Source organism: Lissotriton vulgaris, chromosome 4_1 (assembly GCF_964263255.1).
Source record: "Lissotriton vulgaris chromosome 4_1, aLisVul1.2, whole genome shotgun sequence".
Taxonomy (NCBI): domain Eukaryota; kingdom Metazoa; phylum Chordata; class Amphibia; order Caudata; family Salamandridae; genus Lissotriton; species Lissotriton vulgaris.
Genome location: NC_141691.1, coordinates 747,486,202 through 747,500,348, shown reverse-complemented (window position 1 = coordinate 747,500,348; position 14,147 = coordinate 747,486,202). Strand labels below are relative to the sequence as shown.

At 51.4% G+C, this 14,147-nt stretch overlaps 1 protein-coding gene across 1 annotated transcript in view; it reads right to left on the bottom strand.

Moving 5' to 3' along the window:
• DUSP22 (dual specificity phosphatase 22) overlaps positions 1-14,147 on the bottom strand; it is a 388,641-nt gene that overhangs the window by 255,347 nt on the left and 119,147 nt on the right. The window contains exon 3 of the mRNA XM_086965050.1: positions 2,313-2,395. Within this exon, the coding sequence (XP_086821176.1) occupies positions 2,313-2,395 (83 nt within the window). The remainder of the gene's footprint in view (positions 1-2,312; positions 2,396-14,147) is intronic.

Below are 14,147 nucleotides of genomic sequence, written 5' to 3'. Positions count from 1 at the left end.
CATACTGCTCAAAGAACAAAAAGTAATAAAAGAATAGTCATACCCAGCATTTCTGGATGTTCCAGAACAATATGTTGAAGCAGTAAAGGCGCCAGAGTCAATGACAAGAGACCTTTGCTCGGAGTGTGAAAGACAGTTGTTGATAGCTCTCACTAAACCTCAAAAAACAGTTTCCCCCCCCTAATATTGCCAGATGGACCTTGCAAGAGGCTGGTATTGATATCTCCTGGTACGGGGCTCATTTTGGTGAGAAGGGCCATGACATCTAAATCCTTTTCTTTGGGAGTGATATTAGAGGACATCCACAATGCAGCAGATTGGTCATCAGTTTCTACTTTTAAAAGGTTTTACTTTAAACCAGTCTCTAATCTGGTAACTGTAATGGTTGAAAAGCTTTAAACTAGCCTAATCCTCGTCTCCGGGCCCGGACATAGAATAAAAAAAGTACTAGCTAGTGGAACAAAGTTTAAAATTTTATTAAGGACATGGAGGAGAGGATTATCTCACTCATTCTTCTAACATGGTTAGCATACCCACCCGACGTGATAGGAGGCTTCAATATGTTTTGAGTTAATTAAAAATGTATATAATGTATGAATATACTGTTTTATGACGAACTTCTTATCTTGTTAGACATGTTTAAGTTGATATTTCCACACTGTTGGTTGAAATTGGAGTCCTTGTCACCTGAAAACGGCCACTTTAAGCAATGGTTTTCTTTTTTCAGGGACGGATCCCAATAAACAGGAGTGACCTTTGGAGAAGACGGCTGTGTTTGCAGGAAGAAAGAGGAGGATAGAGAGTCTCCAGGGAATTTTATATGAATTTGCAGCATCCTGATTGGATGGACTGTTTTTGTTTCTTTCCCAAGGACTTATGGGAAATGTGGTTTATTGTCAAATCTTCATGAAGTTAATGGCTGTTGGTTAATACATCATGCAGGGCCATTTCCTACTATAATTATAGACATGGTCTCGGTAAAATGTATCCATCAGTTATGACCAATGGAACTTTTCATTGGTGGACCAATAACTGCTGCTCAATAAAATGGTGACGAGAATGAGCAAAGAAGAGGCGGAGACACAACCCCTTCTTCTACACTGCTCTCCTTTACCCTTACTTAGTTGCTTCCATGAGCCCTGGCAAACAGATAATGCTGGCATGATAGACCTAAAGGTTGGGAACTAGCCTAAGATACATTAAAAATAACAAAGTTGTGCACTGCCGTGCACACTAAAAGAACCCCAACAAGCTTTGATATTTGGAACATTGGACAAAACATGCACTTTGAGATGCTGCAACACTTCAAAGTTGTAGTGTATAAAGCTGCCCCTCTGCTGCAACACTACTACTCCAACATATATCCCATTAAGGTATTAAGGTGGAGGCAAGATGACTAAAGGCCACAGGGGCCTCCATCAGTGCATCCTTACCCTATTACAGCATCAGATGTGCCACTTCAATGGAAACTAGCTTCATGAGAGAATTACAATACAAATAACTTTTTCCAGGGAAGAAGAGAGAGTTAGTTCAAGATATGGAAAAGTAGGATGCCACAAGTTCACCTTTCAGAAATTTCACATACCCTATATTCTTAGGAAACTTCAGCTTACGCATTTGTATAATTGAAAACATCAGGGCACGACTTAAAAAGGTACATTAACAATTAAACTGCACTTTTGAGTACATATATTTTCATTTGCAAATGTTAACTCACATATGGTATACACAGTTACACGTAAGCTGATTTGCAAACACGTAATTACACCAGTATGGTGTAATATTAAGTGCGAGCACATCGTCCTTGGATGGGTTGTGGGCATTCCACAGATAGTCAACGAACACCCATAATCTTGCACGTGTGTGTGTAGTCGCAAACTTTAAACAAATACATGCCACCCTTGGAACAGCTGGAGATGCAATTCTGTGAAGGACCACATCCTGAAGAAGTGTGGGAGAAAGGGTTTCTCCGTAGGTAAAATATTTCTACCGCTGAGGAACAAAGAAGTGCAAATGCACTTGATTTACACATGCATAAATAAACACCTGTTAAATTTACACACATATGCTTATCTCTTCCTGAAACAGTAATAGGGAATTCACTCCATAGGTAGGTGTAAACTTAAGCTAGTTAATATCAGATTTTTTGCGTAAATAACGACCTAGCCATTCTGTCATGATCACAGAAGAAATCTATGATTTTCTGCTCCTTCAATAAGATAAAGTCATTGATCAGTCCATAAAAGCGAGGTACAAATTCACATTTCTTTGACTGCACGATTGGAGCTCAATCACTGAATATATGACCTTACCTCCAGCATAGGCCTTGCGCTATCGTGAATTGAAAGAATGTGTGTAATATTATTCTTCTTCAGCTGCTCCACATCTCTAGCATCTGCAACAAGGGAAAAAAATGTAAATATAGCAGGAAAACACAGACCAAGTTTACACAATTGTATTATATAAACCATATGGGACCAAATGTACAAACATTAGGAATACTGATTTCCTAATGGCAATTCTCTCTGAATTGCAATGCGAAAATCGATATTCCTGATGAATGAAACTCTTTTGAGTTTCATGTTTCATTAGTGATTCCTAGTGGGTCGCAAATAGACCTACCTAATGCATATTAAATGAGGTAAGTCGCAATTTTGTGACCCAATACGAATCGCAACCATCACAGGGATGGTGGCCTGCTGAGGTTTGGCAGACCACGGTGTCTATGATTTCTTTTTAATAAAGCAAACTTTTTTTTTTCTTTTACAATGCAGCACATTTTCCACAAAGGAAAACGTGGGGAGTTTAAAATTACAAAATACAGCTTTGCAGTTTCATTTTTTAACATTCTCAAAGGGGAAGGGGTCCCTAGCGAACCCCTTCTTTGTGAGTGGGTTACCACACGATTTAAATTGGTGGTAAAGTATTACAGTTTTGCGACCAGAATTGGGTCGCAAAACAGCAATAAATACCATACCGATTCGGTATTTTGAAGGGATGCCTAACACACGAGTTAACATAATCAATCCCATCACTGTGGATAGGGTATCATTTCTTTATTCGTATATATGGTGTCATTTAATTATGTTGTGGTATTTTTTTTTTAGATCTCGTTATGAAATAACCAAATCTGAAGAGCAATTATGTTGTATTGGTAAGTCATTTTATATACTGTATATGTAGGCATTGCAATTGGGATAAACGTCTCAGATCAGGGAGAATAACTAATCTATCAATGGAGAAACCAAAAACCTACTGTGGGTGGTCCAAATACTGAAATGGAGGAAAGCAACACACATAAGCAAAGCAATTCAGACTGACACAAAAGTGAGCCAATCTTGAGCAAGGGTTGGATCTGTGGAGTACAGTATGCCGCAAACCTGCTGGGTGGGCTTAAAGAGCTTCCCGTTCTTGTATATCTTGGCAATATATTTTTATTTTTAAAAAGTTAACAAAATTTCCAAAATTGCAACATTTGTAAATCATATTTGTTTTTTTTTAAATTATGTGATTGGCTAATGTCTGAGATAAAAAAAATTCTCACCCTGAAGAAAACAAAATCCCCATTTTCGGCAAAATCACCATTTTTGTGTTGCTATAGGTTAGACCCGGTCTCTTCCCAGTACCGGACGCACCCAAACCCTATAGGCCCCAAAGGCCCCCGATGCCCATTCCCCTGCACTTAAGATGGCTGCCCCCGGCCCCAGCACGACCTCGGCCCTAGACGCGCCATACCCGGCTGGGGGGTAGAGCGCCCCCTGTGAGCGAGAGAGGGAGGAGCAGTTCGATCACACCTTCCACCTCCCCTTGAGAGATGGGTTTCGATTGCCCATCCGGCCTTCCTGAGGGCTGGCTCCAAGCCTGCTGAGTGTCTGGGATCCCTCCAGACCCAACTTGAAGGGATGAAAGGGGCCGCGTGGGAGGAACCCCCAACAAGCGGCCTCCAGGTGCTAAGACCTCTACCTGCGAGGACTCGGGAATATCAAAGAGGAGCAGTCCTAAATCAACGGGTACCCTGGGACGATCAAGTTAGTTGAATCCTGGAACTACGAGAGCCCTGCTGACATCGTCGCGCCTCCTACCCGACAGAGAAGGACTTCTGCCCGAAACCATCTGAGCCCTGCTGACATTGTCACGGCTCCTACCCGGCAGAGAAGGATTTCTGCCCGAAACCATCTGAGCCCTGCTGACATCGTCGCAGCTCCTACCCGGCAGAGAAGGACTTCTGTCCGGAACCATCTGAGCCCTGCAGACGTGGTCGTGGTCGCGGCTGCCTCGCAACCCAGAACACCTGAGCCCTGCTGATTCGATCGCGGCTCCCCTAAGACCGTAAGAACTGCCACATCCTTGCTCGAGCTCTGCGGACGTGGTCGCGGCTCAGAGACTATCCTGGTCCGGCTGGACCCAAGATCTACTCGTATCCCCCAGCTCGAGGATTGAGAGCTGTGCGCCGGATACGCACCTGCATGTATCTTGAACATTAAGACTGTCCCGCTACCCAACTCCCTACCGAGACTCTTTCAGCCCTTGCTCTACTTGTACATAAGAATCCTGCGGATCTGGGGGCGGAGTCAATATGGCGGCAGAGTAGGACGCTCTAATCGTCCCTCCGGCGCCGAACCTGCTAAGCTTTGATTAGCGCCTACCCGGGACTTCGGAGACCTGACCGGGAGTTTAGCAGAGACCCCCGAGGCGATCCTGAAAGTTTGGGCTCCCTAGCGGTTCTCCTTGTGGCGTGGTGCACCCCGGACTGCTGGCGGCCTGTGGTGGCGTGGCCGACGCTGAAGCCGGGAGCTGTGGTGAGGACCGCGGCCAGGGCTGTGGAGCCCTGACGCGAACCGGAAGCTGGCTGCAGGACGGCTAAGGCGGCATTGAGGTAGGCCCGGCTGAGCGGAGCCGTGCACTCCTAGATCAACGGAGGGGCCAGATTGGGGCAGAGTGCACGAGCCCGGCCGCAGGGCGGCCAAAAGCAGCAGGACAAGCAGACGCTCCGGTCCGGTGGTATAAAGCATGCGAGGCCGAAGACTGCAGGCCCGCCTATCCCTGAACCACAAGGAGATGGATTCGGCCTATCGCGGACCTGGGGATCGGAGGGGGTGCTCCTTGAGCGGCAAGGGCCTGGGACTGTGGACACCCCTCGGCCCCCTAGCAGCGAGTGGAGAGCAATACTCGAGGGCGCCGGGCGTGGGAGCCGCGTTCGCGCTCCGCCTGGGGTGCACTTGCTGTAGAGAAGGCTGCGCCACGAGGTTTTGGAGGTCTGGCAGCGGGGCAACTGGGTTGGCACTGGAGAAGACCTGAGGTGCCCGGTGGGGCGCCTAGCTGGACTAGCGGTTGGCTGGCACGGACGAGTGGCGCTCCTCGGACCCCTGAGCCCGGTGGGCCATGGGGGGGATCGCGAGCTGTTGTGGCTGCCCCCCTGGGAGGGATTAATCGCTTTCTGACTCCACCAGGAATACTTCCCCTGGCTGCACATCGCTGGTGAATCTGTCGTATCCCTGTGACCCCGGTGGCGAACTTAAGGAACCTTCCCCCCCACACAGCTCACGCCGCTTGGGGTGCCTGCCGCTGCCCACGATTGGGGTCTACCGGGGGCCGCGACGATTACGGAACCTCGGGGGGGCCTCTATCATATCCTCCCGACGACGCGGCTGCTGCCCTGGTGTGCCTTTGGGGTGCGGACCCGAACAACAGAGAGACAATGGCCAACATACAACGCGCAGGGAAACCGGGCAAAGACGCACCGCCAAGAAGCTCTCAGCAACCGGCGTCGCCGGGCCCCAGCGCCTCGCCCAAACCAAGAGATGATGAGGCACCTGCCACTAAGGCCTTCATGCTAGAGCTCTTCTCCGCGATAAAGGAGGATATCTCGGAGCTCCGCTCCCAACTCACTTCGGACCTACGTGAGATGAGAAGGGATGTGGACGACATTGGAGAGCGAGTGGCCACACTAGAGGACCATGATCTGGGGTTGGCCGGCGAAGTACACCAGCTCCAGCAAGACGTGATCCGCCTCACGGAACAGAATTTGGATCTCCAGGCTCACGCGGTAGACCTGGAAAACAGGTCCCGCCGGAATAACATTCGCATTCGGGCGGTGCCTTGGGATGGTGAGGCTGGAGATCTGCGGAGTTATGTAGAGGCCCTCTTTCTGCAGATCCTTGGAGAGGAGGATCTTCATGAAATCTGTATGGACAGGGTCCATAGAGTTGGCTTGCCGAAGGGCGGAAGAGCTCCCCCCCCCGGACATTCTGGTTTGCGTCCACAATTTCCCACTGAAGGAGCGCATACTCAGAAAAGCACGTGAGATTTCCTCGCTGCAGTTTCGGGATCATCATCCTCAGCTCTTTCAGGATTTGACGGCCTCGACACTTCAGAAAAGGCGTGAATTCCGACCTGTTACTGCTTTTTTGCGAGACAAGAATGTGGCCTACTCCTGGGGTCACCCCTTTCGTCTCATCTTCAGATGGCAAAATAGGTTGGTGCAGGTCCGCTCTTTGGAAGCTGCCAAAGATCTACTGGGTCTGAACGACAAGGCTCCCTCCCCGAGAGGAGGGGGTTCCCCTGCGAGACGGAGACGGCGCTCTTCATCCTGGCAGAGAGTAGGCAGCGCAGCGGCAAGGGGGAGACCGGACCCCACGACTAGCTTGCAGGAGACAGGGGCAGCAGTTGCCTCTGTGACCACAGCGACGGAGGCTACATCAAGAGACAGCTTTGGAGTGGCCTGAGTCCTGGTTGGCTGAATAGATAGTGTCGGAGGGACGCCTCCGATCCAGGTACCGTGGGTCCATATGTACTTTCTGGGAAGACACCCGGACCAGACCCTGGGAGGACCACTGACTGTACCCCCGACCTTCGTTCCTTGAGGGTATCAATATTTGTCCGCACTTTGGAACTACTGGTCCTCCTGACCTGTTTGGTGAGACTTTTCCTTATTCCCTCCCATTGCTTCCTTTTGTTTTGTTGTCCCCTTGCAGGGCTTACAGGGTTTGGGGGGAAAGTTGTGTGGGTGGGCTTTGGAGGGAGGCGGGGTAGGTGGGAACCGGGGAGACGGTGGTGGTGACCAAGAAGTATGCATGTGGATGGATGTCAAGTGGTGGCGTGCTGGGGTTATGCTTTTAGACCCCTGGACTGGACTCTTCGCAGTTGTTTAGGGTTGGAGTTGCTAACACAACGAGCCGTTTGGCCCCACTGGTTGGCGAGGTATGCGAGATGTCTTTGCAGTATACAGATAGCAGGGGGTGCGGATAGCATTGAGTAATGCCACTAACTATAGGTACATGGAATGTGAAGGGCTTGAATTCCCCACAGAAGCGCCAAAAGGTTTTGAAGTATGTGCTTGATCACCAACTATACGCGGTGGGTCTCCAGGAGACACACTTGGCGCGCAAGGACGAATTGCGCCTCAAGCATAAAAACTTTCCCCTTATTTACAGGTCATCGGCTACCACGAAGCATAGAGGGGTGGCCCTTCTCTTCCGATCTGTCCTTCACTTTCAGCCCATGGAGGTACGCAGCGATAAGGTGGGTCGATGGCTGATGGTCAAGGGGTTGTTGTATGAAAAAATGTGCACCTTTGTGGTAGTGTATGCTCCGAATGCAGGCCAGAATGGCTTCCTCCAGGACCTGATGCGAAGGGTGGATGACTTTGTGGAGGGCGCCTTGTTTTTGATGGGGGACTTTAACTTAGTATGGCATAAGGGAATGGATAGCTCTCATAGCCAACGTTCGGACACTGGGGTGTTCTCAGCTGAAACGCAGCGCCTGATAGGAGACTTGGGGCTGGTGGACGGGTGGACGGGTGGCGTTCTCTCCATCCCCAATCTCGGTACTACACCTTCTTTTCTCATGTCCACCACACCTATTCCCGCCTGGACCACATTTTTTTGAGACAGTCCCTTAGGGGGGATCTTCGCGACGCCAGAATGTTCCCGCTCTCAGTCTCTGATCACAGCTTACACGTGCTCTGGTCGGCAAGGGGGGAAGGGCAGCGCAAATGGTACTTCCCAGCCTCACTTATTCAAGATGAGACTTCCTGTAAAGAATTGCGCAAGGCCATACATGAATTTTTCGATCTTAACCCTGTGGCCGATACATCAACCTTCACCACATGGGACGCCTTTAAGGCGTCAATGAGGGGCACTTGCTTGGGCCTCAATGCCAACCTTAATAAGCTGAGATGTAAGGAGCGTGAGGAGTTGGAAAAGGAACTCTATGTTCTTGAACAAGAGCATAAGCGGAACCCTTCCAGGTTGACCCTTCGCCCATTGACGGCGACTAGAGGGAAACTTCGAGCTCACTATAACAACAGAGCAGAGCTCACTCTACTTAAACTCCGGCGCCTCTCCTATGCCCAGGGGAACAAATTGGGGAGACACCTACCTCGCCAGCTCCGGGATAAACGGGAAAGGGAATATATAGGAGGTGTTCAGGATGCTGTGGGGATTCTGCACCATCGAGATGAGGACAAGGCCGACCTATTCGGGCACTTTTACGCAGCGCTCTATAGAGGGGAAGCCTCTGACCCTGATGACCAACAGGCCTACCTGAGTGGCCTTCCGCTTCCTCTGGTTTCCCAGGAATGGAATGGATTACTCAAAGCCCCGTTTACTAGAGAGGAGGTCATGGATGCTATTAAAAATCTGAAGCCCCATAAGGCACCCGGGCCAGATGGCTATACAGCTCTATTCTATCAGACCTTTGCATCAGAGGTGAGCGACTTCCTGGTTTCTCTTTTTAATATCATGGCGGAAACTGGGGAGACATCGGGCTCCATGGCAGAGGCCGTTATCTCGATTATCTCCAAACCGGGGAAAGACCCGTCGAGATGCTCCTCATACCGACCGATAGCCCTTCTCAATATCGACGCCAAGCTGTATTCCTCTATCATTGCGGGGAGGCTCCAGGACCTGATGCCGGCACTCATTCATCCAGATCAATCTGGTTTCATCAAGGGCCGCCAAACCCACGACAACACTAGAAGAGTCATCCATCTGATTGAAAAGGCCAATAGGTTCAGGATTCCGGCGGTTCTAGTAGGCCTGGACGCCGAAAAAGCCTTCTATTGGGTGGACTGGGGCTTCTTGTTTCGTACTTTGGCCGCCTTCGGCTTTTCCACTAAATTCCTATCGATGGCGAGAGCGAATTACAGAAATCCCCGCTCACGAGTGGCAGTAAACGGCCATCTCTCTGCGTTCTTCTCTCACTTGCGTGGCACCAGGCAGGGGTGTCCCCTCTACCCTCTGCTCTTCGCCCTGAGCATTGAGCCTCTGGCGCTTGCTGTGCGTGAGCATGAAGAGATACGGGGACTTCCATTCTCGGGAGAGCAACATAAGATTACCCTTTTTGCCGATGACGTCCTCCTCTCTATCAAGGACCCGGCCCACTCTCTTCCGCACGTCCAAAGGGTTATTCTTCGCTTCGAGGAGGTGGCGGGCTTCAAAGTTAATTACGATAAGTCCTTCGTCCTTAATCTTACCCTTCCCTCAGCGGAGGTGGATAGATTGCAGCCGCTCACGCCCCTGTCATGGGCCCCCCACTCTATCCTGTACTTGGGAGTTTGGCTGACTCCCTCGATTGGACAGTTGTATTCGGCAAACTTTCCCCAGTTGTTGGCGCAAACTCGGGCTGACCTGGAGCGCTGGAAGCCGAAATACATTTCGTGGCTGGGCAGAATCCATGCACTTAAAATGGTCAATCTCCCTAAATTCTTATATCTCTTCCAGGCCCTCCCTATTCCGCTGGAGACTGCCTTCTTCCGGCGTCTCAAGACCCAGATGCTACGAATCGTCTGGCAAGGGGGCAGAGCACGATTTTCCTTCTCTACACTCCGCCGGCCGCGGAAGGAGGGAGGAGTGGGCCTTCCTGACATGCATTTATACAACAAAGCCGCACAACTGCGGGTCATAGTGGAGTGGTCCCAACAACTCTCGGAGAAGCACTGGCTGCACATGGACAGAAGTGTAGCAGGAAGATCGATTTGGGATCTGGCGTGGAAACCCAAAAAGGACAGACCCAAGAACGCATACATTAGTACCCCCACCAGCACTACTCTTAAGGTCTGGGACACAGTGATTGGAGATGATCGCTGGACTTCGTTGCCTTCCCCCTTCACACCGCTACACTTTAACCTGGCCTTCCCACCGGCACTTCAGGAGGGGCCCTTCGATGTTTGGAGAGAGGGGGGATACTGCGCGCTCACGCACCTGTTCCATGGCCATGCCCCACTTACCTTTGACAACTGTATGCGGGACTACGGAGTGCCTGAATCAGAGCGCTTTCACCATATTCAGCTGCTCTCTTGGGCCACGTCCTCTGCAGTCCACGCCGGGGCCACGAGACCGCCCTCCATCTTCAAAGCTTTTCTGCTGCGAACCTCCTCTATGAAAGGAGTCATCTCCTTCCTCTATGGCCTTTTACTTACTTCCGAAGTGTCACCTCGGCCCCGGTACATGGGAGGCCCTCCTTGGTCGAGACATCTCAGATGGGGAGTGGTCCCGATTGTGGCGGGACATCGCCGTGCATAACCACTCGGTGGAACTTAGAGAGGCCCACCTCAAGACTCTCATGGATTGGTCTTTATACCCCACCAAGTTACACCGCATCTTCCCGACCTCCTCTGACAGATGCTGGAGAGGCTGTGGCTTGCTTGGTGATTTCCGCCACATTTGGTGGGACTGTCCGATCATCCGCCCATACTGGGAAGAGATTTTATCCCATATTCAAGAGATACTAGGATATCCTGTTGATGGCTCCATGGCTCATGTATTGCTGGGTCTACAGGATCCGGAGCGCGAACACCAAACCAGAGCAGATAAACAGATACTATGACTGTGCCTGGGGGCTGCAAAACTCACTTTGGCAGCGGCCTGGAAGACGCCGAAGGCCCCGGAGATTTCCCTGTGGCATGCGAGGTTGTGGAAGCTGCTGAGCATGGAACGGATGGCGGACATTTTCCTAGGTCACTTCAAGAATTTCATGTTTCGCTGGGGTCCCTTGGTGCGCTTCCGCTCCAAGGGTCTACCTTCCGCAGTTTGTCCTGCCACGTTTCGGTCACTTCATTTGTTTCAAATTTGATTGATATAACTGGAATGATTGCTAGAATGTATGATGTCACCACCACCGGGTGGGGGGAAGGGGGTGGGGGAGGGTGGAGTTCCTTTTTTCCCCTTTTTTTCTTGTTCCTTGTTCCTTTGCGACACTTTCCCTGACGACTGAGGCAGACACAGGCTCAACACATCAGGTGGAGACATTACGGCAGCCAATCTGAGCGTTCTCCCCTGCTTTGTCTGATGCCCTGATTTACTTTCAGTAATGGCAAGATACTTTTGCTATTTTTTTTTGGACTGTCCCAACGAGCTGAATGGATTTTGAGCTATTGCCTATAATGCCCTGATTCATGCCTCCCGGTTTGCCCCCTGTGTGGGAAGTTATGCGAAACTGTCGCTTTCTTTATTTTCTTGTGTTCTCTTTCCTTAAATGCAAATAAAGGTTTTACAAAAAAAAAGAATCCTGCGGATCATAAAGATCCATTTACTTGAGATATAAAGAATACGTTCTCCTGAAAACCTACAGTGTGGTGTCCCTTTGTCGAGTGGTGCTAGCTCAGCTCGTGCGATCCTAGATTCGAGACTCCCCCCCTGAAGGGTCTCCCACCAGTGCTCGGCAGTGTTCCTAGGAGAGGTGGGTCACAGGGTGGTCAGGTACATACTCTGGCCTCCCCTGGGATCGCCCCTTCTAACATTGGAAGCAAACGACGGGATCCGAGCCCACAATCTAGAGATCGTACAGTGAGCGGCTGACACACTACCGAACCAAGATTGCAGAAGGAAACACCGTGAGTCCCACTGGAACCAATGTGAGTACTAGGTTCCGTGCGGAACAGCTGGAAGAGTACACACACAAAGAATTGAAGGAATTTTGCAAAGAACGGAAAATCGCTACCACAGGCCTAAAAACGAAAGAAGATATGCAAAAAGCCCTACAAGCCTGGGTGGAGTCCGGAGCACCCCTTCCCCAAACAGGAGGAGAAGCAGAGCAGCCGGTCGAACCCAGACTCGTCCAAAGGGGAAGCAGCAGCGCCCAGGTACGAAGCAACGCACCAGATGGGGGCCTCTCCCCGGAAGAGCTAGCGGATAGAGAGAGAAGCCGCAATCACAAACTTGAAATGGCCAAACTAAAAATCGAGGGCGAACTAAAATTAGCAGAAAAGAAGCTAGCGGTAGAACAGCTACGAGTACAAGGGGAGTTGGAGGAGAAGAAACTCCAACGAGAACATGAAGGCAAGAGACTTCAGCTAGAGCATGAGCGCCGCTTGGAAGGAGATCGAACTGAAGACAAGAAGCGTAGAAGGCTGACCCCCGGGGAACCGAGAGACCGTTCCCCCGGTAGAGCCAAAAGTCCACATCCCCAAGGATGTGGTGAAAGAATACTATAAAACCGACAATATCCAGCAGTGGTTCAAAACCTACGAAGTCGCCATGACCTCCCACCGAGTCCCACAGAAGGATTGGGGGGCTGGGTTGTGGGGTCGATTCCTGAGCGGGGGGGAGGGACATTCTGCTCGACCTGCCGTCCTCAGTGCAGACCTCCTACAGCCACATGAAAGAGGCCCTCCTAACGAGATACGGGCTCACCCCCGAATGTATCGCCAGCGGTTCCGAGACTGCAAGAAGCTACCTGGCACCACATGGGTGGAGTACGTGAACTTCTACAGTCGAGCATTAGAAGGGTGGATCAAGGGCAGCAAAGTGACCACCTTTGAAGAAGAACTAATCAACCTCATTGCATGGGAACACTTGTCCTCGAACTGTTTTGTGGAACTACGCCAGCATCTGCTTGACAGCAAGCTCGCAGATCCGAGGAAGCTGGCAGTCGAAGCAGATCGCTGGGTGAACACCCGGGTCCCCGTAGGAGACTACCCCCGAAATAGTCAGGGACCTCCCCGCCAGAGAGGGGGGGAAAACCAAGGAATACAGAGGGAATTCCAGTCAGGTCCCCAGCGTAGTCCCCCCAGAAGCCAACCCCGAGCTTTCCAGCACCCCCGCCAGCCAGTTCTGGTCCCCCAGGTAGACACGGGCACCGAGTCACCATCACATGTTTCCGTTGCCAACAGCCCGGGCATTACGCCAGTGACCCCCAGTGTCCCATGGCCCAGCGACCCACCACGATGGCTCCCCCAGCCCGACAGATGGCCGCCGTTGCCCTAGGGGAGGAGACGGAGGACACCGAAGAGTGGGAACCTGCTGCCATGATACTAGTCTCCCTAGGAGACCGAGAAATGGTTCCCGGAGCCCCCCTACCCGCTAACACCAAAAAGTACCGGCAGCTAGTGACGGTTAATGGCCACCGAGTGGAGGCCCTTCGTGACACCGGGGAGAGCATCACAGGTGTCCTCAGTCACCTAATCAAAGAGGACCAAATCATCTAGAATGTCTTTTGCCCCAAAATATCCACCGACAATACAGAGAGCTTGTGTAAAATGGCCTTGGTACCGTTCGAATGGGAAGGAGTGACAGGCAAGTTACGCGTAGCTGTCCGAACCTCACAACCTGTGGACTGTCTCCTGGGCAATGACCTAGAAAGTTCCCCGTGGGGACAAGTTGAGCGCAAAACCCACCTGAGCATGATGGGCCTACCCGAATGGGTGTGCGCCACCAGGCGATCCATGTCTGCCCGACTGCCCCCTCTCTGGGAAGTCGAAGCCGAACCTCCCAGCCACCCCCCGTAGACGAAGACAGGGACGACCAAACCGAGCCCAACGGCCTCTCCCCAGGAGGAGAACCCGTCGCCAACGACGAAATCTTGCATCCCGATCCCGCACAGATCACTGAGCTAGGTGATCTGCCAGAGTTGGCACAATGGTGTCACCAGGGGGGTCCCCTCCCAAGAGGAGTTCTGCCGGGAGCAAGCCAACTGCCCTTCCCTGGTCGGACCCCGGCAACAGGCCGAAGCCCACGGGTGACCAGTCCGGAACCCATTTAGTCTATTGGGAGAATGACCTCCTGTACAGCGAGCAGAAGTCTGCCGAGCTAGGGTCAACCCGGGTGCTGGTGGTACCCCTACGCTTCCGAGACTTCCTCCTGGGCCTGGCCCACGACGTACCCCTGGCGGGACACTTGGGCCAGGACAAGACCTATCACCGCTTAGTT